A 25569-nucleotide genomic window follows, 5' to 3' on the forward strand; every position below is an offset into this window, starting at 1 on the left:
TGCTCTGATACCAATTGTGGTGGTGTTGATTATGATGACAAATGCGGAATATAAAATGATTTAGTGAATCATACAAGAATCATGCACATGAAGAACACACGAGTAAATAAATCTTATTTAAGGTCTCACTAGTTTTTAGAAAGAGTACAAATGGGTTTGCAATAATTTTCTCTAAACTAATCTCTCATAACGTTCCTTACATAAAATGAGTGTCACTCACTTCCTATAAAGGAAAGACAACATATTTCGTTTCATGCACTATTTAGACAAGGTTTTCGATATTCAATTAATGTAATGGATCGATTTTGGTTTATAAGAACGACATTTTTATGTTTGAATCTTTACCTTGTGATGGCGTGTATGAAACTGTGATTTTTGTTTATAGCTTAGATAATAGTGTATTCCATATTGATTCATCTAATGGTTTAGACAAGGCATGCTTGTGGCATTGTTATCTTGGGCACATTAACAAGAAATACAATGCCTAAATCCAAAAGGATGGAGTGTTGGAATCATTTGACTTAAATCCAGATGATGAATGCAAGACTTGTCTTTTTGGGGAAGATGACAAAATCACCTTTCACTGGATCTTGTGAAAGATGTGAGGGTTTGTTGGATCCCATACAGACAAATGTGTATGGGCCCTTCAGGTCCACCATAAAGGGTGCTAATCGATCTTATGTGAAATTTACAGATGATTATAGTAGATATGGTTATAGCTACTTAATCAATCAAAAATCAGAAACCTTTGAAAAGTTAAAAGAGTTTAAACATGAAGTCGAGAATCAATTAGGCATGAAGATAAAGATGCTCCAATTTGACAGAGGCAGAGAGTATCTTAGTATCGAGTTCCACAACTATGTCAAGGAATGTGGAATTGTTCACAATTGACTTCTCCTAGGACACGACAACTTAATGGTGTGGCTGAGAGGTGTAATCGGACCTTGTTAGACGTGGTTCATTTCATTATGATTGAGCTTCTCTTCCCAATTCTTTATGGGGGTATGCCTTAGAGACATTCTTCCATATTCTAAATTTTGTCCCACCAAGAAGGTTGTCAAAACACCTCACGAGATGTGGACAGGAAAAGTTCCCTCGTTAGCACATATCACGGTTTGGGGTTGTGAAGTTTTCGTTAGATGAGAGACTCATGACAAGCTAGAACCTATAAGTGAGAGATATATTTTCATTGGCTACCCACAAAAGTCCTTTGGATATTTTTTTCTACAAACCTAGTGAGAACGTGGACTTTTAGCACGAAGCAGAGTCTTTTGCAAGAGAGAGCTCATATGCAAAGAGGATAATAGGAGTATCATTGGCTTTGAAGAGATTCAAGAGTCAACTAATGAAGGAACCTTAGAAGATACTAGTTCTTAACCAGAGGATGAGATTCCTGTTGAACCTACTGACAATTCATCACCTCTTCGTCAATGGACTAGATTTAGCATGCCTCCTGCGTTCAATGGTTTCCATATAACGTCTGATAGTGACACGTTTATCAGTGATTGTACACTGGAAAATTTGGATGAGCCAGCTAACTACAAGGAAGTGATGGCAAGCCATGTGCTTCCAAATGGAAAGAGGCAATGGATAGCGAGATCAAGTCCATTTACGATAATCATGTTTGGAATTTGGTTGATCAAGAACCTAGTCGAAAGACAGTTGGTTGTAAATGGATCTTCAAGAAGAAGACCAACATGGATGGAAAGGTGCACATTTTCAAGGCACGACTGGTTGCAAAAGGGCTTTACTCAAACCCCAAGGATTGACTATGATGAGACTTTCTCACCAGTGGCCAAGACAAAGTCTATTAGGATAATGCTTGTCATAACTGCCTTTCATGATTATGAAATATGGAATATGAATGTCGAAACCATTTTCCATAACGGGAAGTTGGCTGAAGATGTTTACATAAGTCGGCCAGAGGGTTTTGTAGATGCAGAGTTTCCTAACAGAGTATGTAAGCTTGAGAATCCATTTATGGATTGAAACAAGTGTCTCACAACTAGAATCTTTGCTTCCATGAGAAGGTGAAAGAGTTTGGTTTCTATAGGAGTGAAGATGATTCATCTGTGTATGTCAAGGCTAGTGGGAGTATAGTAACCTTTCTAATACTGTATGTTGATGACATACTCCTTATATGAAACAACATTCCAACTTTTCAAGAAGTAAAGTCTTGGATTGGAAAGTGTTTTGCTATGAAGGATCTAGGAGAGGCAACCTATATTCTTAGGATAAGAATCTTAAAGGATAGAATGAAAAGAATAATTGGTCTTTGTCAAAGTACATACTTGGATAAATAAAAAAACATTTATGTATGGAAAATTTGAAGAAAAGAGAGCTACCTATTCAAAGTAATGCCAAGTTGAGTAAAACTCAAAGTCGTAGTACAGATGAAGAGATAACAGAAATAAGTCGAGTCCCATATGTTTCGACTATAGGTATGATCATGTACGCTATGACATATACTCGCCCTCATGTGTCTTTTGCTTTGAGCATGGTCAGTCGATTTCAAGGAAATCCTGACGGAGCTCATTAGACAACAGTGAAAAACATTCTCAAGTATATGTGAAGGACAAAGGATTTGATTTTAGTCCTTGGTGGCTATGATACATTGAGAGTTAGTGGGAATAGTGACACCACCTTTCAAACAGATAGAGACAATCTTCGTTCTCAATCTGGCTGGGTGTTTCTGTTAAATAGAGGAGTAGTCACTTGGAAAAGTTCCAAGCAGGACACAGTGGCTGAATACTTATGAATCAGAGTACATAGAAGCTAGTGAAGCATCAAAGGAAGCGACTTGACTGAAGAACTTCATCGGTGATCTCAGAGTAGTTCCGACCATTCACGAGCCAATGGAACTTTTCTGCGATAATTAATGAGCAGTTGCTTTGACCAAAGAACCGAGAGATCAAGGTAAATCAAGACATATCGATAGAAAGTACCATTATATTAGACATAGAGTTGAAGAAGGTCATCTCATAGTAAAGAGAGTGTCTTCATAAGACAATCCTGCAGATCCTCTCACAAGGTTCTAAATAGGGTTAAACATAGTCAACATGATAGGAGCATTGGTTTGAGAGATGAAATTAGTTTTAGTAGTTAGATGATTAATTTGAAACTTATAACAAAATAAATGTAATTGATTTTGGTGATTGAATAATAGAGATTATTTATGAGTTTGTTTAATGCCTTTGTCAATTATTTATTCTTGTCTTTTGTTATGCATGTTTTACTTCCTGGATAATTTAATTATTCGACGCTCCACCGCCGCTCATACTTTAGGAAGTAAGTAGTGAATGAAGACTGTCATGAATTGGATCGTAGATTGTCTAACGAGTTTAGATATAGAAATTGTGATTCTACAATATTTATGAGTGTTTAGAAAATGGAGATATGAGTATTGGATAAACCCACGCTCATAGAACTACTTCATGGTATATCACGAGTAATTTTTGAGACGATAATATCTTATATTCTTAAAATGTAGATATATGAGTTGCAATTTACAAGTCAGTTGTACATTGGTGTTGTGAAAATGCATCGGTAACTTGGTGTTATAAAACGTAGTGTCATGTATGATTTGGTGGGTAAAGGATACAAACATATGAGTCAAATTTTATTCGTTCATTTTGCCGTAAAGGGAAAAGCGATATCTTTAGGCCCCTCGGTAATTTGGTGTTGACTTATAGAGTTGGGCCCAACTACGACTAAATTGATGTATTCAATTAGAAGTTTTATGACGTCATCACAAATCAGGAAATCGGGAAATATAATTTTTGATTATGAGATTGATTCTAATCCACGTCTCGTGTTCATATGATATCTTGTAGAATGAAGGCATATTTGATCACTTATCTTAGGAATGATCTCTGATCAGATCAGAGACTGGAGTTTCTTTTGGAAGCATACTTTGCTGATAATTTAGAAGTTATACTGACAATTGTAGTTATAGACTTATCCAAGTGGGAGACTATTGGATTAGGTGTATAAGCCAATAACTAAATTAGTATATACTTGAATTATTAACAAAGTCCTTTTGGGTTACCCTCAAACATGGTAATTGATTAAGATGACTTTTAGAAAAAGAGACAGATTTATTGATTTATTATATTATTAATAAATAACAATAAATGATTTGTTAATATATTATGGAAATAATATATTAATTATAAATAATATTATTTAATTAAGAATTAATCATAAATTAATCAGAATTAATTTATGATTAATTACTAGTGCAAGGACCTAAGTTGTAATTGTTCAATAGTTGAACAAAAGGCATTCCAGAACCTTCCTAAGTGATGGAAAGTTTTAAAGAGGCAAATAAGGGCTTTTAGAATGTGCCTTGAAGATAATTAGGAAACCAGATAATTACATGATTTGAGATATTATTATTTTAAACAATAAGGGTTATCTAGGGTTTTCTTATCAGCTATAAATAAGGCCTTACACCCTCTGATTTTCAGCTATTCATTATTGCAAAAAGCCAGCTGAAATTTCCCCTCTTTTCTCTTCAAGTTTCGTAGTTGCAAGGGTTTGAGAGTGAACCATCAGAGGCACGAGATTTCTGGTGCTAGCTTCCAAGAGTTTTTCAAGAAGGATTGTTTGATTGTTTACTACAACAATCAAAATGTATGTAATCCCTCACATGTTTATGATTTCAAAATTAGCTAGGGTTATAGAGTTCTTGTTGTTCAATAGAAAATTACTTCAATAGTGTTATGACTAGATCTAATAGGTTGCATTTACCCTTAAGTGTATAAGGATTTATCTGTGTTATTGCATGTAAAACCCATCATTAGTCCTGGTTGGGCTCAACATTATAATTTCAACACCAAATCACCGAAGGGCCCAAAGATATCCCTTTGCTCGTTAGGGAAAAGGAATGAATAAACTTTGACTATATAACTATATCCTTTACTTACCAAATCATACATGAGACTATATTATAACACCATGTTACTGATGCGTTTACGCAATACCAATGCATAACCGACTCGTAAATTACAACTTTATTTATCTCCGTTTGAAGAATAAAATATATTATCGTCTAAAAATTGCTCATGATTGAATCCATTAAGTAATCTCTAAGTGTGGGTTTATCCAATACTAAAAATTTCCATTTTCTAAGTACTCATGAATACTATAGCAATCCCTATGCAGTGTCCAATCTCTGTGGACAATCTACAATCAATTCATGATAGTCTTAATTCGCTACTTACTTCCAAAAGTATGAGCGACCGTGGATCTTTGAATAATCAAAACATCCAAGAAGTAAAACATGCAAGGTGAAACACAAGAATAAATAATTGAAAAAGGCAGTACCCATACTCATAAATAATTATTTATTATTTAATCACCCAAATCAATTACATTTATTTTGTTACAACGATTCAAATAATCAACTAACTACTAAAAATAACATCCCATCTTAAGCTAATGCTCCTAGCATGATGATTGTGCTTAATCCTACTTAGAGCCTTCGTGAAACGATCTACAAGATTGTTTTCTGATGATACTCACTTCACCAGGATATGACATTCTTCAACCCTATGTATGATGTAATGATACTTTCTGTCGAGATGCTTGGAGCTACCATGATCCTTTGGTTCTTCTGTTAAAGCAATTGTGCCTTCATTATCACAGAAAAGTTCTACCAGCTCTTGAATGGTCGGGAATACTCTCAGATCACTGATGAAGTTCTTCAACCAAGCCGCCTCCTTTAATGTCTCACTATCTGCGATGTACTCTATTTCACAAGTAGAACCAGCAACTGTTGACTGCTTGGAACCTTTCCAAGTCACTGCTCCACCATTCAACAAGAATACCTATCCAGACTGTGAACGTAAGTTGTCTCGATCAGTCTAAAAGTTGGGGTAATTGAATCCACTTATTCTCAACGTATCACTGCCACCAAGAACTAGAAACATATCTTTTGTTCTCTGCAAATACTTGAGAATGTTCTTCACTACTGTCCAATGGGATCTGCCTGGATTACCCTAAAATCGACTAACCATGATCAAAGCATAAGATACATCAGGGCGAGTACATGTCGTAGGATACATGATTGATCATACAGTCGAAGCATATGGGACTCGACTCATGTCATCTTCCTCAGTACTGGGATTTTGAGTCTTACTTAATCTAACAATACAGTGAATGGGCAAATCCCTTTTCTTGGAGTTCTCCATATTGAAATGCTTCAATACTTTTTCTAAGTATGTACTCTGGCTAAGACCAATGATACGTTTCTTTCTATCCCTCAAAATGCTTATCCCAATAATACAGGCCGCTTCCTCTAGATCTTTCATAGTGAAACACTTCCCAAGCTAATATTTCACTTCTTATAAGGTCGGGATGTCGTTTCCTATAAGGATTATGTCATCAACATAATATACTAGGGAAGTTATTGTACTCATGGTAGCTTTGACATACACACATGACTTATCCTCACTCCTAGAGAATCCAAACTCTTTAACCTTCATATTGAAGCAAAGATTCTAACTGCGAAATGCTTTTTTCAATCCATAAATGGATTTCTCAAGATACACACTCTATCAGGATACTTGGAATGTACAAAACCTTCTAGTTGACTCATATAGACATCCTCAATTAACTTCCCATTTAGGAAAGTAGCTTTAACATCCATTTGCCATACCTCGTAATCATAAAAGGCAGCTATGGCAAGCATAATTGTGATTGACTTGATCTTAGCTACTGGTGAGAAGGTCTCATCATAGTGAACCCTGAAGGTTTGAGTTAAGCCCTTCACAACCAGTCGAGCTTTGAACGTTTGCAACTTTCCATCCATGTCGATCTTCTTCTTGAAGATCCATTTGTAACTTACTATCTTTCGACCAGGTTCAAAAAAGTAACCAACATCCGGTATAGGGAAACCAACTATACTACTGTTGGGAAATGTCTCTTTGATCCAAATCTACAAAATTAAGATGTTAAACAAGTAACCAACTTAAGAAAGTTAGAACACTTGTTGCTTAAAAACATTTTGAAAACAGTGGACATACCTTAAATGCATATACGAATCCATGCAGAGCATATATGTGTCTACTACCGATTCTTGGCGTATTGGGTTTCAAATGCTCCTCGGTCTTGTCAAATACAGTACGTAAATGTTTGTAAGTGAAATCCCATATCACTCTAACACATGGGTACCTATGTTAACAATTACACTTAATAAGTATATATATGAATTGATATCATGTGTGTAAAAAATTGTATACATGTTAAACTTGTTTTAATTAGAGACAAGTGTTATACGTTCATTAGTAATCGGTTGTTGAAGGTATTTCCCAAAAAATCATTGCTCTGGCATAAACAACAAGGAGACTCTCACCGCGTTTGCATCACTTAATTGATGAAGTAAGTTATTGAACACGTGGGTAAGGTCAGCCACTTTCACCGAACGCGAAGGTGGCACAAATGGGAACACACGTTATCTGAACTCTCCAAAATCAGAACAGGGGTGGAAATAATCCCCAAACTGCAAGACGGTGACCAACTAGAGTGCCTTCCTGACAAAGCAAATCCGATAGTCACCAAATGGAAATAGAAGCTCTTGTAGGTCAATATGATCAAAAGTAGTAAATTCCTTGCACATAAGATAGTGACAGAGTAAAGGGTGACATTTTATACCCATCCGCATGTTCACATAATCACCAAAAAATGATTGCCTAAACAAGACTCCGTAAATTGGTCGGTTATTTAAACTAACCATGATTTCACGCCCAAGTTCAAGTCTGCAGGTTGTAGTAACAACCGCTTCGTATGTTCTGCTGTAATACAATCAAAAGAATAATTAGTTATCCGTTTTTGTATGTATGTTCTGTAGGACATTACTGAATACACATTTTCGAAACATAATTTCAGGCCTAAATTCTGGAACAAATTCCGGAATTTTCATCGTATCCTGGAGGGGTTATTATTATTCCTGACATGTGTTTCGGATTCCGTACGTGTTCCGTACTAGTGAAAATGTAATTTTTTTGTGAAAATTTTCGATGTAGCATACATATTTTCCTATATATAATCTTATAAATTTCTTTAAACCAATAAAATTCAAACGAAATTTAATAATACCTATATAAATGCATAAATTATACATGTTTTTAACATATAATCTAAATAAATACATATAATTATTAACATAATGGAAACTTACATATAAAAAATGCATCTCATCACCGCTATCTGAAGATATTTCCAGTTTTGGTGGTGTCTGGAATGCTGGTAATTCAAAATGAGAGAGTTCGAAATGAAATCCGAAACGAGTTAAATGTATTTATAGGAGGACCATATTTTCGGTCAGATCCATTACCCATAAATGCACCGAATACAAAATCGGGTTCGAAGTGACCCATTTCAGACCAAGTGGTCATTTTGATATATATATATATATATATATATATATCAAAATAACATTAAAAAGTAGTTAGGTTACTCAATTTCCCTTAAAAATATGATCAATTAATTGATTTTTTATTAAAGAGCAAAATCGGTAGTTTACTTTGTAAAATTTAAACTTGAGAAGAAGTCACGTGGCAAAAATGATTCATTTATTAAGATAAATATGATCTGTTAATTGATTTTTCATTAACAGGCAAAATCGGCATTTCACTTTGTAAAATTTTAAGTTTGAGAATGAATCACGTGGCAAGAATAATCCATTTATTAAGATATGGAGATGCATACTTTGGGTTGAATGCGTTTGAATGAACCAACAAATGGTTACAAGACAAGCAATTATTTATTGTAGTTTACGAACCGATAGAGATGTCTTCCACTCAAATTTCACAGTTAGGTTGTCCGGTATGGTTGACTAGAGGACACGTGACGTCCTACATGGCTAACCAACCCATGCATGAACACCGCCCCTGAGTCTAATGGCTTGGTTGTGATGTGGTACTGAAGACAGATGAAGACGACCAATTTGATTGGTTCTTTTTTCTTTCCCTCACATTCTCTCTTCTTTTTGTCTCTTCACTACCTCTCCACTAGTGAACACAATTTCTACAACGTAATAGATTGGTTGTGGAATGGTTAAATAATGACATGACATCATCTTCACTCACAAATCACGTATGAGAATACCCTTCAACCTTACATATGTACCACAAATTAAAAATAAAAAATAGAAGCTATTATTGTGGAATTGCAAACACAAGGTCATCTACTAGAATTAAGAGTGCACACATACTATAATATCGTACAACTTTAAAACAAGAATATATGTGGTTCACACAATTAAAATAATCATGCTAGGTCCATAATTTCTATTAATTTCATAACATGATGTTTACACTTTCATTAAGGTCTATATATAGACCTAATATAACCTAGGTTTTTTACTTCGATCAAAAATATACATGCAGACAAGGTCGATGGAGCATGACCCATTGCTAAATCTCATAATAAACAATAGTAACAGCAGTCCAACACATATGGTTATTGTCACTCTAGCCCAACAAAGTTACGTATAATGGTTTAAATGGTCCATCGTGATTATTTTTTGCGTTTTAAGGGCTTAAACTTGTTAATGACCGATTGAGAAAGTCACCTTACCCAATTTAGCAGGTTAACCTGCCTCGTCACTTGCCATGTATACGTATGAGGTAACTCACTGAGTCAATACCGAGTTGACTTGATGACACATAAGCTGGCACATGCAGATTAGTAATTATCGCCTTTAATGTCCACCAACACCCCAACAACCTTTCACTGTCGATTCGATTGAGTCCCAGGCACAAGTTTCGAATTATAAGGGGACATACGCATGTGGGGTTTGAAGTAAAACAAATCTGAAACTTGTTTACCATTTTCGGGCAAACAATCTTGTGGAAGAACCCTTAAAAAGCAACAATGTCGGCTCCACCACCTTCACCCAACTCTATAAATTCTGGTGAAGACATCAACTACAATGTGCTCCACTCAATCTTCTGTGATTGTAGTCCGAAGATTACAGAAAACCAAACTGAAATGAAAAAGGTTGAAGGAGCAGCTAGGACAAGAGTATATCGTTTGCAGGATCGACCACATCAGTCTCCAGCATAAGCTGGATGACCATGATCAGAAGTTTAAAGTCGTTGGTGTTGCTCTGGGTGGCATGATGTTGGGGATGCTCTTGTTGCTGGTTGTTGTGCTCCATTTCCTTGTTAAGCTTTGGTGATGGGTTGATCTGCAGCTAAGGTGGTTAATGGTTAAGAAGGTTATTAGTATGTAGTGTTCGTGTGTCTTAATTTTTTCTTCTTTTATTTCTGTTTATTTTGGCGAAATATGTAAAAGTCCTGTCTTAATGACAGACATTTTGTAAGTGAAATCGAATGATTAATGAAAGACCTATCAAAATGATAGGCGTTTTGTAAAGTTGTCTGATGTTCTTTGCCGATTGTTTTTTATCTGAAATAGTTCTAAAGTTTGATAAACGGATCTGTTGAAAGTGTAATAGTGGGGGTAATATAGTCTTTTACACAGTGGGGGTAATATAGTCTTTTTTATGCACTGCTCCTTCATATATACCTTCTTGCATTCATTCTAGCACATTGTTTTCTTCTTCAAATACTCTTCACTGTGAAGGTACATAATGAAGAACATGGAATGTGGATGTGGAGCTGAGGCTATAATAAGAACATCTTGTGCTACCAATAACCTAGAAAAATGCCCTTTTATGCATGCCCGAAAAAGGTAATTTACCAGTTATTCAAATTTTGATGTTAACCCTACTTTTTTAAGATGTGTTAATTGAAGCAAAAACTTGGAATCAGGATGCTCGTTCAGGTTTTATAGCTTGGGTTGATGAAATGGAGTGCAACAATGAAGTTTTGATCATAAATGGGTTGTATAAGTCCAACAAAAAGCTTCAAGCTGAGGTCTTTAAGTTGAAGGTTTACCTAGTATGTAGTTGGGTATTTTTTTATGTTTAATCATGTACAAGTTGTAATGAAGGTCAATTGGACCAGTTGTCTTGTAATGCACTTTGATGTCTTTTGAAACTTGTAATGTACTTTATTTCCTTTAAGTTGTTATGTAATCTGTAATGTACTCTATTTAATTGAAGTGGTTATATTTGGGGTTTGATGTGTTTTGTATGTACGAAATATGAACAATCAAATTAAACAAAGTTAACACTTAAATCCAACCAAACACAACAAATTTAAAACATAACAACTTGTCCAATTCCAAACTTAATAACCTACTACATCCCAATAACAAACTTAACACTTAAATCCAACCAAACACAACCAAGTTAAAAGATAACAACTAAAACAAAATAAGATCCTAATCATTAAGCTCCAATGGGTTTGCACTTGTTTCTCCTTTCCCAACTTTGCCCTTCACCCTCTTAGCAAGTTTCATCTTTATGATTCTCTCTGATTTCTTTCTTTTAGATATCCTTCCAGCAGCAACAACTGTTGCTCCTTGACCCTTTTGCCCTTCGTAAACTGATTTTGCTCCTTGACCATTTTGCCCTTCATTGACACCTCCTGCTCCTTCACCTTTCTCTTTTCCATTGACACCTCCTGCTCCTTCACCTTTTTCATTGACCCCTCCTGCTGCTTCACCTTTTCCATTGACACCTGTTTTCCTTTTTTTAACATTTAGTTTGGGCCTCCTGCCAACTTTAGGTTTTTGCACTTGAGGTCTTTCAGCTTGAGGACATGTGACCTTGTTATGCCCCACATTTTTACAAACACTGCATGATATTTTTTTCCCTGCCTTAGATACAGTGTGCCTTAGTAGCTTCTCTGATGCATCTCTTCTTTTGTTAACCTTTGGTCTACCTGACATTCTTCTCTTCATTGGTGGAAAAGGTGGTATGAAGTCAGTAGGTGGCCACATGTTGCTACCATTCATCCCCTGAATTAGATACTTATAGGTGTTCTTGTAGACTACTCCATAGAACATTGTATCAGCATAACCACCAACATCTTTATTGAGGAATGATATAGTTGCAACTGAATGCACACGTCCATACCCATTAAGTTGCCACACTCTACAAGTGCAAGTCTTCTTGTCCAGGTCAACAGCATAGGACTCAGCCATGTTTCTTGTTTCAAATTGGTTAAGACCACTTGGTAAAACCTGCCAATACCTAGTGTAGACATAACATAAGTAATTATGTGACATCCCCAAAATCACGGCCAGAAAAGACCGGTTTGTTTATGCTTTGTTTAAAAATCAGAGTTACATTTTAAATGAAAGTGTTGCGGAATTTGTCCCAAAACAAAAATATGATAAAGATTTATCAAAAGCATTTCCATAGAAATGTATTTCATTAAAAGACTCGGGATGTCATGTTCGTACAGATCAAAAGCATAAACAGTACAATATAAGCCTTACTACATTATTTCATATCTACAGGCCTATATCCGTAATCCCTCGTCTAAAACATCACACCTATGCTCATGCGCCACTACCTGTAATACATAAAACTGAGTGGGTCAGGCTTGGGAGCCTGGTGAGCACATAGGGTTTTCAACCCACAATAAATAAGTTTATTAATTTCATCGATCAACAATAACCCGATTACCCGTTCCCGTTATCCTCACTTTACGTCCCTAAACACCTATCATAAGGGACCTAGCCTAAGGATCATCATCGGGACGGACACTACTGCTAAGGGGATTCCTCAGCAATAAATGTCCTAAAGGCAACCATGTGGGGGATGGAGTACACCGGTGAACATATCGTTCACAAACACCTACAGGTTGCGAGTCTGCTAGTGTTCCACTGGACTGTCTAGAAGAGTCCGTGGTCGTCATCCATACTCCGCTAGATGACAGAATCAACAACATCAACATCGAGGCCTCTCATCATTTTATCACACATCACCTATTGCATCTACCCATGTTTTACCCCAACATTTTCGTAGATATAAAATACATATACAGTTTAAATCATTGAAAACATGTATAACAACGTTCATCTAGCATAGATAGCAAGTATTCAGATAATATGCACACATAGCACGTAATTTATATAAAATACTTCATATCTATGTGTAAGTTGAAAGTAACTATGCACTCACTTGTTAAGGTGATGATTCCAAAATCGGGCAGCGCTTGCTTCTAACGATTCTATTTTCCTTCGACGAAACCTAGCATTATTATCGCTAAATTTTAGTCTAATATTTACCGTGACCAACTATTAGTCTTAATATTATTATTATTATATAAGCGTTAAACAATATTTTCCAACCACTATGTACAGATAGGGGCCAGACATAAAACACCGGAGGGCAGGACCATTTTGGCATATAGCACTTCTGAAATCCAACAACCCTATGCGGCCCTTTAAACCAGATTCCCCGTACCGCGAGTAGTTAAAAAATATATTATAACGACACTTATATAAGTTATAATAATAGCTCAAATATTTATTATAAGTTCATAATAACAATACTAATTTTAAATATAAGCTATATTAAAATAAGGTAAGCATAACTTACTTACAAGGGGGTTTTAGCTAGGAGTCGGGCTCTACAGGGGCAGAACTTCGTCGCTGAATCTTTCTAAGAAAGATTCGTGCAGCGCTTCAGCGCTCACCTTACTATACTAAGCTACAAAAAGAGAAGTCGAATCACGAGGGACCGAAATGCTCGGGGGATAAGGAGAGAAAGACTCTTGAATCAAGAGAATGGTGCAAGAAATATGAGAGCCCAAGGCTCTTATTTATACTAATTGAATTTTCAAAAACTACCCGCCATAATTACTTAATGACCTTTTAGTTATATAAACAACTAAACACCCCTCTATAATACTATTATAAATGGATTTAATGATATTTGTACTAAACTAATGTCGAAAGAACTCAACATTAGTCTTATAATGACCGCATCGTCGATACCTTTCTAATGATATATACATATGTATATATATATATATATATATATATATATATATATATATATATATATATATATATATATATGTACGTATACATGATTTATACTTTATTTTAATACGTAAATATGCTATTATGATTTGTAACTCGTTCATACGAACTCCGTTTTTGACGTTCTTTATATCCACGCGTAGGTGAAGACGTACTCTACAACTTTCGTTTAGACTCCGTCGGCTAATTTTGACTTTATTTTTAAAGTTATATTTTTAACAAGCCGGGACAGGATTGGTCTGTTTAAAATCTCATAACTTATTCATACGAAGTCAGATTTGGGCGTTCTTTTTATCGATGTTCTTAGTTTAACATATTCTACGACTTTCGTTTAGATCACTAAGGCTAAATCTCGCTCTATCATAAATTCACTATTCACGCTTCCCGGTATCGTGCCGGTTCTGTCGTGAAACTTCGACGGGTCATATGCAGAAGTTTAAACGTACAATATCTCTCATTAACTACTGTGCACACGTTACAATGAAATGACCTTATTGAATATGACATGGAATGCCAGGTAGGATGGGGTCACCGGTTGACCCCTTCATTTTTCCAAGATTGCCCTTTTAAACCAACAAATAACAAGTTTATGCCCTTAAAATGCAAAAAATAGTCACGAGGGAACATTTAAACCATTATACGGAACTTTGTTGGGCTAGAGTGACAATAACCCCAACACAAATTACAAAACTCAACATCATAAGGCACCATTTGTTACACAATACATGACCTAACATGACAAATTATACTGATATTTAATGGACCGAGACTCAGATTGACATCAACTGAAGAAAAAAGAAAATATACTGATATTTATTGGACTGAGCCTAAGATTGGCATCAATCGAAGAAAAAGAAAATACATAGCCTATCGGGCAAATAAACTACCTACACCTACCACGAATTGAAAAAAATAACACATCAACTCTAAAAAAACATAAATGACAACTTCCACCCCTCAACAAAACTTCCAATGATTATCACAATTCACACACGTGACAAAAGTCGTCATCGGCTCATCCGCACTTCGTGTCTGCAACTGATAATACGTACACTTCCGTTTCCCACACCTTCCACACCTAAACTGATCCGTAGTCGCCTTCGGTGGGCCCCCACGTTCACAGTCAAACATCGCCTTTTCTTTTATCTTCACATTCTCCATTTGTCTTTCTGTACTCGCCATTTCTTCAGGAGTCAACTCCAAAATTCTCTCCGGCTTCACATGTCCCAACAATATTTTCCTTCTGAAATCCGGATTTTTCGGATCTTTTACATTGAACATTATCGATCGGTATTTAAACTTGTGGGATCCGTTTGATTTCCCCCATTTTTCAAACATTGCTGACTCAACCAATACAGCCACCCGATATGGATCACAACCATTGATTTCATTCTTTGAATCCTCATCAGCTTCTGTGGAAACTTTGCATAATGCTTCGGCTAAAAGTTCACGGATTTTATCGCGGATGGGATCTTTGCAGTAGACGAGAGAATTCATCTTTGGGGGACCAGAATTGTTCGTTTTGTTTATGTTTTTTTCGACCTTCGCATCCTCTGTCTTTGGAAGTTTGACGGAATTGGTCCTTTGAGTTTTCTTTTCGGATATTTTCGACCCATGTTCTGATTTTGGAGATTCTTTGGTGTCTGAGTTGTTGTTGTTGTTCTTTAATGTTTCTTTAACTATTATGCCTTTCCAGGTCTCGACTAGTTCAGACGCTAGTGATTGGATCTTTTTTCTTGGGTGTTTTGTTAATTGACGAAGACGTTTCCCTACCTGAAAAAAGTCACATTTTTGTAAATATTAGAGTGTATTATATTTTTGGTCCTTAAGTTTAGCTGTTTTTTTGGAATATTAGTCCCAAAAAGTTTTCTTGCAATTTTGGTCCCTATTTGAGGTTCTTGTAACACATTTAGTCCTTATTCCAAATAAATATGATTATTTTTGGTCACCGCATATAGCTAATTTGTGCAATATTGGTCCCATAATTATCGTTACTTGGAACATAGTTGAAAAACATCAGAAAAACCATGGATAAAGGCCAAACTTGCACAAGAAAACTTTTTTTTACCAAAAAAAAAAATCAGCAATATGGGGACCAAAAATGTAAAATAATCTAAATATGAACAGTTGAACACAAAAGTGGGGTAAATCCAAATGCAATCCACATTACCTACTTTTCTAATCAGGCTAATATCAAATTAAGCAACATAAGTTTTCGAGTAAAGTACAAACTTGATCCTTGTGCATAACCAAAAATGACAAATTTTGCCCAAATTTTTAGATTGTCTCAGTTTTGTCCTTATGTTTGCATTTTGTTGCAGATATGACCCTTATTCCATATAGAATGACTTAAAAGATTTGTACTACACGAAATACAAACTAAGGATGACATTGGAACAGTTTCAAATTTTGAACCGATTTTGCAATTCTGTGTAAAGCATAGGGACCAAATTTGCAATTTACTCTAAGTGTTCCTAAAATCTAATTGAAATTGGGGTAAATCCGAATCGAGATTTTTACTTCTAGCCTCTAAATCGAAAACTGGTTTGTTCACAAGGACTTATTTGTTTAATTCGTTCTTTCTCATATGAAATTTTGTTTCAATAAGATAGCATGTACGTAACATTGCAATGAAATACGATATAGCATGTACTTGACATTGCAATGAAATCACAAATCCAAAGCATCAACTTTTCATATATATACTTTCGTTCATATGGTTTACATCATCTCCACTCACAATTTGAAGAAAACCTAATCCTAAAATATAATCATAATTCATATAAAAAACTAAACGTACCTGAGTAGAAACAAGGATTTGATAGTTAACAGGAAATTTCTTAAGCACTTTCAAAGCGTCGAGACATCGATCTTCCTCCGGCGAAGATTCCGCGCCTCCGCCTCCGCCTCCAACAGCCGCGGCGTCCGCTGCTTTTTTCGCCGAATCGAACAGTTCAATTAGCTCCTTCTCCATTGCCTATCGCTTCATTAACAAAATGGAGAATGGCCCGGCGAGTGTTTGGTAGTATGGAGAGGGGAAGAGAAACTGGACGTTGATCTACACCGGTGAGTTGATCGGACGATGGAGAAGGAGGAGAGGATCCTTGAAGTTCGAGAGCTTTTTGGACGATACACGTGCAAGAGGTTGGTAATGAGAGGATAGATAGCCGCATGTAATTTTGTAAATTTGGTGGTTAGGGTTTTGGCCGTTGTTGACGGTGGAAAGGTTAAACGATTTGCACGTGAGATTGGTTGTTGGTGCCACGTGATCTGCTTATTGGGTTTGCCTTGGGCCCAAATCTTTTATGTGTAATATAATTGTTCATCTGTACTCTTACTTTAGCACACATATAAGAAATTTAGGCCCAATTAAAAAAAAAAATGAGATTCAATATCGGTTTTGAAGTCGGTTTAAGTTAGAAATCGGTGCTCAATTATTTTTTAACTATTTTAGAAGTTTTTAAAGATAGGTTGTAACACTTGTATTGTCATGGATGCGCAATACTTACTTTTCTAAACAATAAAAGTAGAAAATAATAGGGGTGAGCATATTAACCCAAAAACCGAATCATAACCAAATTAATCGATATAACCGAACCATTACTAAAATCTATGGTGCAGTTTCTAATTTTGATTAACCGAATACATATGGTTCGGTTATGATTTTCATCTAAAACCGAACCACTATTAACCGAACCGAACCGAATCAACCAATAATATTAATAAATATTTTTATTATAATATAATATTAAATACCCCCTCTCTCCATCTTATTTTGATTGTCCGTTTTTTACTTTTGAAGTTTTTATATTTCAACTTTAATCTTAATTATTTTTGTTTTTTATATATAATACTTGATGCAAAATATATGCATGAATTGTGTTTTAAATGTCTTTTCATTTTCATAAGTTTTATCAAGTAATTTATAACATAAATAAAAATATTTAAGGTTAAAATTGAACAATAAATACTTTAAAATTCAAAAGTGAACAATAAATATCAGGCGTAAGGAGTATATTATATGTAGTTATATGAAGAATTAAAAATTTAAAGGGTAATTATCTAGAATTAGATATAATAAGTAATCTTCTACAATACAATTATATATACATAATCATTCACTTTTTATAACAATGGACTTTATATTTTTTAATTTTTATAGAAAAGTATTTTTAATTTTATGTCATCTTTGACCATTATGGTTAACCAATATTAACCATTAACCATAACCATTAATCGACTAAAACCGTTATCCAAAATCAATATTAACCGCTACCCAATGGCTATTGAAATACATTAACCAATTGTAATGGTTATGGTTTGGTTTTGACCAATAACCGAACCAAACCGCCCTATACACACCCCTAGAAAATATGTTTAGAACACGTAAAGGATCTTGAGATACTTGCCTATTTCTTTTTTATATGCTTTGCTTTATATTTTTGGACTTATAGATGTATTGCAATTTATATTTTTGTAATTTTTAAAATAAAAAATATATAAATTTTCGGTTTTTAAAAAACAAGTTTACATAATCCAGTTCCTACTGATTAGATATTGTTGTTTCGAAACTGGTTTGGATCCTTTGGCAAAAACCTGATTCGATTTTTATTGACTAAAATCTGATTCAGTTTTGAAATCGGTTCACATCCAAAATAAAAGGGTTGAGTTGTCAATAAAAGGGTTGAGTTGTGCACCTCTAATCAATAACAATGTTTATTGAATTTGATCAATGTTTTAGAAAAAGAAATTTCACCTAAAACAATTTATATGTGTATAATCTACTTTAATAAATGAATGGTTTTTTTTGTCATATGTCTCAATCTCATGTAAATCGGCAAATGTCATTTTGTAGTTATTTTGAATTAATTTATTTTTCAAATGTCATTTTGTGGGTTTTTCTATTTTAATAAATTTAATATAATACTTTTATATAAATTATAATATATATATATATATATATATATATATATATATATATATATATATATATATAGTAATAAATGAATATCAATTTCATTAATTAACTTGCTTTTTTATTTAAAAAATCTCAAATTAAAGCTCATTAATTTATTTTGTTTATTTATTTAAAGTTAAAAGATAAAAAAATCAATTTTAAAAATTCATTTTTTTTCTTATAAATCCAAAATACTTAAATATTTAGACATTTATATTTATTTTTTTAATTAACTCGTGTAATACATGAATTTTACATCTAGTGTATACATATACGTACGCAAGTGCAATTTGACTAGGACAAAGGTTTTCATCTACGGTTATAAACTTGGGAAACATGCATAAAACACAAATTATGCAACTATATTTGAAAAACTCATATGTTATTTCCTTTATGGAAAAAATGAACCATTTTTTACCTATCGATTTTATCTAGATTTTTTATAAAAACATATTGTTCGGTTTCATTTAAGTGGTGTGGCAATTGTGGCTGATGTCATATGAAGTGGGTTGTTCATTTCATCTCTTATACCTTTTATAATATATCAAAAGGTAAAACTCTGTAGATATACGATGTGTTAGATGACATGGTTGATTATCAAGTTTACCTCTTGATACAGGGGCAAAAGAATTACGTGGACCACCCATGCCATCGCATACATCATATTTAATTGTAAAATCACTTAAATAAAACTGATTGATGGGTTTTTTTTTTACCAAAGATTTGAACAAAATCAATTGGAAAATAAATGCGTTTTTCTAAATATAAAAAAATGTAGTGGTTTTTCGAGTAAATTACATGAATGGTCCCTATGGTTGATGCAATTTGCACTTTTGGTTCTTAATTTTTTTTTTTATTCAGAAGGTCTCTACTGTATGTTTTTGTTACATGTTTGGTCTCTGTCTTACATAAAAAGACTATTTCGCCATTGATTTTGTAGTTTATTTAAATAAACATACCCTCTTCATTTACACCTCACGTGACCTTACCTTACATATCCTACTTTATTTTAAAAAATTAAAAAACTAAGGGTCAAATAGTATTTTTAGATAAGATGGGGACCAAACGTGCAAAAAAACAAACTGTAGGGACCTTTTGAGTTAAAAAAATAAGTTAAAGACCAAACATACAAATTACCCCAAACCATAGGGACCATTTATGTAATTTACTCTAGTTTTTCCTATATAGAATCATGGTTGGGATTCCTTGTATTTTGCTCTTTTATAAACCGAACATTTCCTCATTCTTGGTATCTTTTAGTATTGTTTCCTTTTTTCACTTTTATAACCATGTTTAAATGTATAGTTACAAGCACAAACACACACACGAAAAACACATACTATATAGGGTGCTTGGGATCGACTTTTGAAAACTAAAACTATTCTTTTGTAAATATGTTTATTATATTATACATTAGCAAAACAGAGTTTTTAGAAAAAGAAGAAAATTTATATTAGTATATACAGCAGCAAAACACTAACTAATAATCATTTCGTTAAGTTTTTGGTAACAACTGTTCATATCTCAACTTCTCAAGAGGAAAGTGTTTGATTGAGAGTGCATTATTGTCCTTTTATTTCAAAAACCACAAGTCATTTTTTAAAAAGTCATCTATCAACAACTTTCCAGATACTCAAGTAAAGCAGTGTTAAAAAGCTATTTTGTAATTGCCAAACACTTACTTCACTTTATAATAATGGCAAAAACCTAACTTCAATTATGAAAATGGTTTCAACATCAACAAATAGTAGCAAGTTCACAACACTAAAGAGAGCATCATTGTCACAAAAAACATGTAGGCTTGTGACACTAACTAGTGTCAATTGTCCTTAATCTCTTATCTTTGAAAACAACACAAAATCCCCTCCACATTCTCATCATCATTACAAATAGCCCATTTTTGTTGTGTCCTGTCCTGTCCAGTTCAGTCAGTTCAGTCCAGTCTGACAGTATCTGTTGTTTTTACTTTTATCGGCTTACGACCTTTATCGGGCCCACCAATCACGCCCCAAGTTTCAAATTGCCTTTGTCGAGCTCTTGCCCTCTCTTTTTCTTCCTCAGATTTTGAAGCATAACAATACGGACACGTAACCCCGTATTCCCATTCCGGAGATTCCATGTCAGCATCACTCACGGGTTTCTTGCAGCCATAACAAAGCTTGAAGTTTCCAGGCACCAATTCATGTTTTACAGACACTCTCTTGTCAAACACAAAACACTCCCCTTCCCATAAAGACTCTGTTTTTGGGATTTCCTCTAAGTATTTCAGTATCCCACCTTCTAAATGATACACCTCTTTAAACCCTTTGTTTAATAAGAAACTTGAAGCTTTTTCACATCGAATGCCACCTGTACAATACATTGCTACACGTGGTGGTGGACATTTCTGCCCCTCTGATGGAATCTGGAATTCGTCATCTACCCATGATGGGAATTCCCTGAAAGCTGTGGTGCGTGGATCAACTGCTCCTTTAAATTTGCCGATTCTTGTTTCATAGTCATTTCGCACATCAATGACAACCTAATATTGCATTATTTACGTTATTACCCCTATGGAATAAGCTTCAACTTTAAGATTGAAAAAGTAAGAAGATAGACTTACTGTATCTGGATCAGTGATCAATGAATTCCATTCATTTGGGCTGACATATTTCCCAACTTTTTCAGTAGGTGATACTGATGGCATTCCAAGAGAAACGATCTGGAAAAACATTAAGGAATAGCTTAGCTTACTAAAATCATCATCAAACACATGATTCACTGATCTTGTTAGTGTGATTAGTAATAGTAAATTAGTAATTTGTAATTACCTCTTTTTTGAGCTTTACTCTCACATGATCCCATCTGAATGGAGCATCTTCTCCTGCAGCTAGTGGAGAACTGCTTGTGTGTCCATGGTGGATAGCTTCTTCTTCAGGACTTACAGGTGACTCTATTTGTCGAAGACCTTTTAAGCGATCATCAGACTGAATGAACTCAAGAACTTTTTCAACTGATTTTCGGATGCCACATATGCTGCCATTGATTCCTTCTGGAGCGAGAATGATACCACCTGAAATGTACTGAAAGGTATAAGTTTGGTGAGGGTATCGGTGACATGGATCGAAAAGGTTGTAATGGAAATAGGCATTGAATCATTCACATTCAATCAATTACCAACGTTAACATATCAATTGGACTTAATTCGACAACAATATATAGTGAGCATTTACCAGATTTTCGCATAGGTCTTTCAAGGGTTTACGGAGATCGGCATGGTCAGGAAAATCAGCAAACTTGTAAAAGGACACCACCACAAGTTGAAGCTCCTCCGCGTCTCCTGATTCATCGATTCCGGAAACGGAAGCTGGATTGGCCGCGACGGAGGACGAAGAGGAAGAAAAGCCATTGGAGAATGTAACGCCTTGAGATATACCTTTACAGTTGATGTGAGGGATCCGTGGACTAGTAAATAGTGGAACAAGATTAGGGTTTTTCATCGAAGATGATGGTGATGAAGAATCGGGATTAGGGTTCATGGTGGCGTAGAGTGAGTTAGAGCTAGGGTTAGGGTTTGATGAAGACGACGATAACATCCTCAGCGGCAGAAAGGCCAGAGGAGTTCTTCTTTGACAGCAGCTAAGCACCGGAAAGGATTGCATTGAAACATGTGAACTAATCAGGGGCTTCTCTGTAATTATCATATTCTTGGTTTCATATCAACAGTTTACATTTTACCCCCTAGATTATACTTATAATGTCATTTTTTGGATATAGAAAAGAATATAGTACTTGAAGGGACAAAGTGCACGTAAAATGATCTAGTTTATATTTTTGAGAGCATAACAAGAAAGGGTATAAATGTCAATTCATATCTAGTAGTGATTAAATCCGAAACAAAATCAAATTATAAGGATGATCTGAGTTTAAAAAAAAATAATGACCAGTCATGCAAATTACCCCAAACCCTAAAACGTTTTGATATTTTGTTATCTTCCTAAGGGATCGTTTGATAGTTGCTGAATAAGTTTGGGGTGTTTGATTTGGCTTCTAACCGGGCCCAAAGTTGGATTGGGTCATCAATTTTCAATCAACATGTTTGATTTCCTTTCTAAAACCTTGGATTTGGTCCAATGTGGGACTCGATCCATTAAAAATCTATTGATTCGGTCCTCAAGAAATATGTGAAGGACTGGGAAAAAAGACCATAATCTCTGTTTTTCCCAATATGCTCTCGCTCTCTCGCTCTATTCAACCACCGACCGTTGTATACCTATGTTCACACTCTCGATTAAGAACTTGCCACAACATCATCGTCTTTTTCTCCAATGACGAGTACTTCGTTCAGGTTTTCTTCAATCACTATTTGCATCTATTTGTTCATCAGTTTCCTTAATCCATACGTGGTAGATAATCAAGGATGAGCAATTGATTGTAATTTGATAATGGAAATTCACTATGTTTCTAATTTGTCACTCCATATGTAGTGTGGAATTCGATTTTATCTTAGTCAAATTGAATCATGATGCTAATTGGAGTTTTTAATCTATTTGTTCTTCGATTTTATCTGGGAATTTTTTGTGCTTTCGTCAATACGGATCCTCTACTTCAAAATCACCAAAATATTGCTTCTGTCTCGTTCATCGTCGTTGGCAATGGCGGCGGGTTTGGGTCTCCTGAGATAACATATGAAGATGTTGAAGTTAGATTGATAACCATTTACCATATTTGTTATTAAATTTTTTGTGCTTCTGTCGATGTGGATCCTCTACTTCAGAATCACCAAAATGTTGTTTCTGATTCATCGCCGTTGGTAATGGCAACGGGTTTAGGGTCTACTGAGATAACGTGGATCGATAACCACTTGTGGTATTTGTTGTTAAATTTAGTAATGGTTATCGATCCAACTTCAACATCTTCATACGTTATCTCACTAGACCCCAAACTCGTCGTCGTTGCCAACGACGATGAATATGTCTTGACGGAAGCACAAAAATTCATAGATAAAATCTAAGAACAAATAGATTAAAAACTCTGATTAGCATCATGATTCAATTTGACTAAGATAAAATCAAATTCCACACTACACATGGAGTGATAGATAAGAAACAAAATGAATTTTCATTCTCAAATTACAATCAATTATTCATCCATGACTATCTACCACACATGGAGTAAGGAAATTGATGAACAAATAGACGCATATGGGGACTGAAGAAAACCTAAACGGAGTACTCGTCGTTGGGGAAGAATACGATGGTGTTGTAGCAGATTCTTGATCGAGAGTGTGAACATTGGCATACAATGGTCGATGGTTGAATAGAGCGAGAGCAAGTTGGGCAAAACATAGATTATGTCATTTGTTCCCGGTCCTTCACATATTTCTTAAGTGTAGATTTTTAATGGACCGAGTTCCACATTGGGTCGAGTCTAAGGTTTTAAAGGGAAATCAAACATACCGATTGAAAATTGAGAACCCAATCCAACTTTGGACTCAGTTAGAAGCCAAATCAAACACCACTAAGTCATACCGTACCGGAACCGGTACCGAACCGGACCAAATTTAAAAATATGAGACGGTACTCAGTACTCTAAAATCATAAAATTTGGGATTCGGTACTATTGGTACCTGTATTCCTGTAATAGTACTAAGAACCGATACCATTCCCGGTACCGATAGCGTTAATTTGGTACGGTACTTGGGATTGACTTTCGATTAAATTCGGTATTCATAAAACTGGGAATGGTACCGGTTGGTACCAGTTCCGTCACATGTTCATCCCTAATCCACCCCCTTCCTCTCCCCTCTTATTTTTTTTACTGTAGGACTCTAACATACAACAATCGATAACCATTATGTCATTTTTGAACAAACAATGAATTTTGATGGTATTATCGGTAGAAAGACATTAATTTAATGACATTTTTTTACATGTACTAAACTTGAATGATATTTTTTGAACAATATTGATACTTTGGATGATATTTTTTGAACAATATTGATACTTTGGTACCTCGTAAATCATTTTTCGTGTTGTGGAAGACTTCAAAATGGAAGTTTTAACGCTCCAAATGAAATTAATAAGGATCCTAATGGTTCATTTCCTTTAAATAAACCTCTAACATCAAATTATTACCCAAGCTTCACCTAGAAGCTTAATGAGCACAAAAGGCTCAATTATTGCACGGAATTGTATGACAATATTATTATTCTTGAGTGTAACACATTTGATAATTTCGTTATTTAGATGATTAACGAAAACATATAATTTGATTTATAATATAACAATTTCATCGTATTGTACTAGATTGTAACAAATTCAAGTTCTTATCAAACTAGACTTTGAATTCGTTGTTTGGAGCTTGAGCTACTGAAAACTTTTTAGTTATTCGCCAACTATATTTAAAGTTAAAAAACAAAAACTGTCTGAATGTCATGAGTAAATTAAGTGTTAATTAATTGTTTGTGTTTGATTTACATTGTTCTTTACCTGAAAGCAAAGACAGGATCACTATGACACTCCACATGAAGGTTTGAGTTTTGGACCACAAAAGCTTCATTTAATGTGTTGTCGTCTCGAGTGGGCTCAAATAAAGTAGCCTGGCCAAATTGGTGGAATCACTTTCATATCCACTTTGTTTTCTTTTTTTCCTACACTTTTTTTTTTGTAATATTATTGTGTTTGTGTTGGAACTTTGTTATTAGAAATAAGCATCTGGGA

At 34.7% G+C, this 25569-nt stretch overlaps 2 protein-coding genes across 2 annotated transcripts; both read right to left on the reverse strand.

Annotated features, from left to right (window-relative positions):
* Positions 1-14697: 14697 nt before the first annotated feature.
* LOC111885382 (transcription elongation factor TFIIS) lies at positions 14698-17269 on the reverse strand. The gene is made up of 2 exons (XM_023881649.3): positions 16712-17269; positions 14698-15684 (listed from the first exon to the last, which is right to left on the reverse strand). Exons 1-2 carry the CDS (start codon positions 16883-16885, stop codon positions 14869-14871), a joined length of 990 nt encoding a protein of 329 aa, XP_023737417.1. The 5' UTR covers positions 16886-17269; the 3' UTR covers positions 14698-14868.
* A 3286-nt stretch (positions 17270-20555) lies between these two features.
* Positions 20556-22566, reverse strand: LOC111885352 (rhodanese-like domain-containing protein 7). Its single transcript, XM_023881612.2, has 4 exons — positions 22081-22566; positions 21679-21930; positions 21471-21569; positions 20556-21389 (listed from the first exon to the last, which is right to left on the reverse strand). Exons 1-4 carry the CDS (start codon positions 22549-22551, stop codon positions 20802-20804), a joined length of 1410 nt encoding a protein of 469 aa, XP_023737380.1. The 5' UTR covers positions 22552-22566; the 3' UTR covers positions 20556-20801.
* Between the last annotated feature and the right edge of the window lie 3003 nt (positions 22567-25569).

Source organism: Lactuca sativa, chromosome 9 (genome assembly GCF_002870075.4).
Source record: "Lactuca sativa cultivar Salinas chromosome 9, Lsat_Salinas_v11, whole genome shotgun sequence".
NCBI lineage: Eukaryota > Viridiplantae > Streptophyta > Magnoliopsida > Asterales > Asteraceae > Lactuca > Lactuca sativa.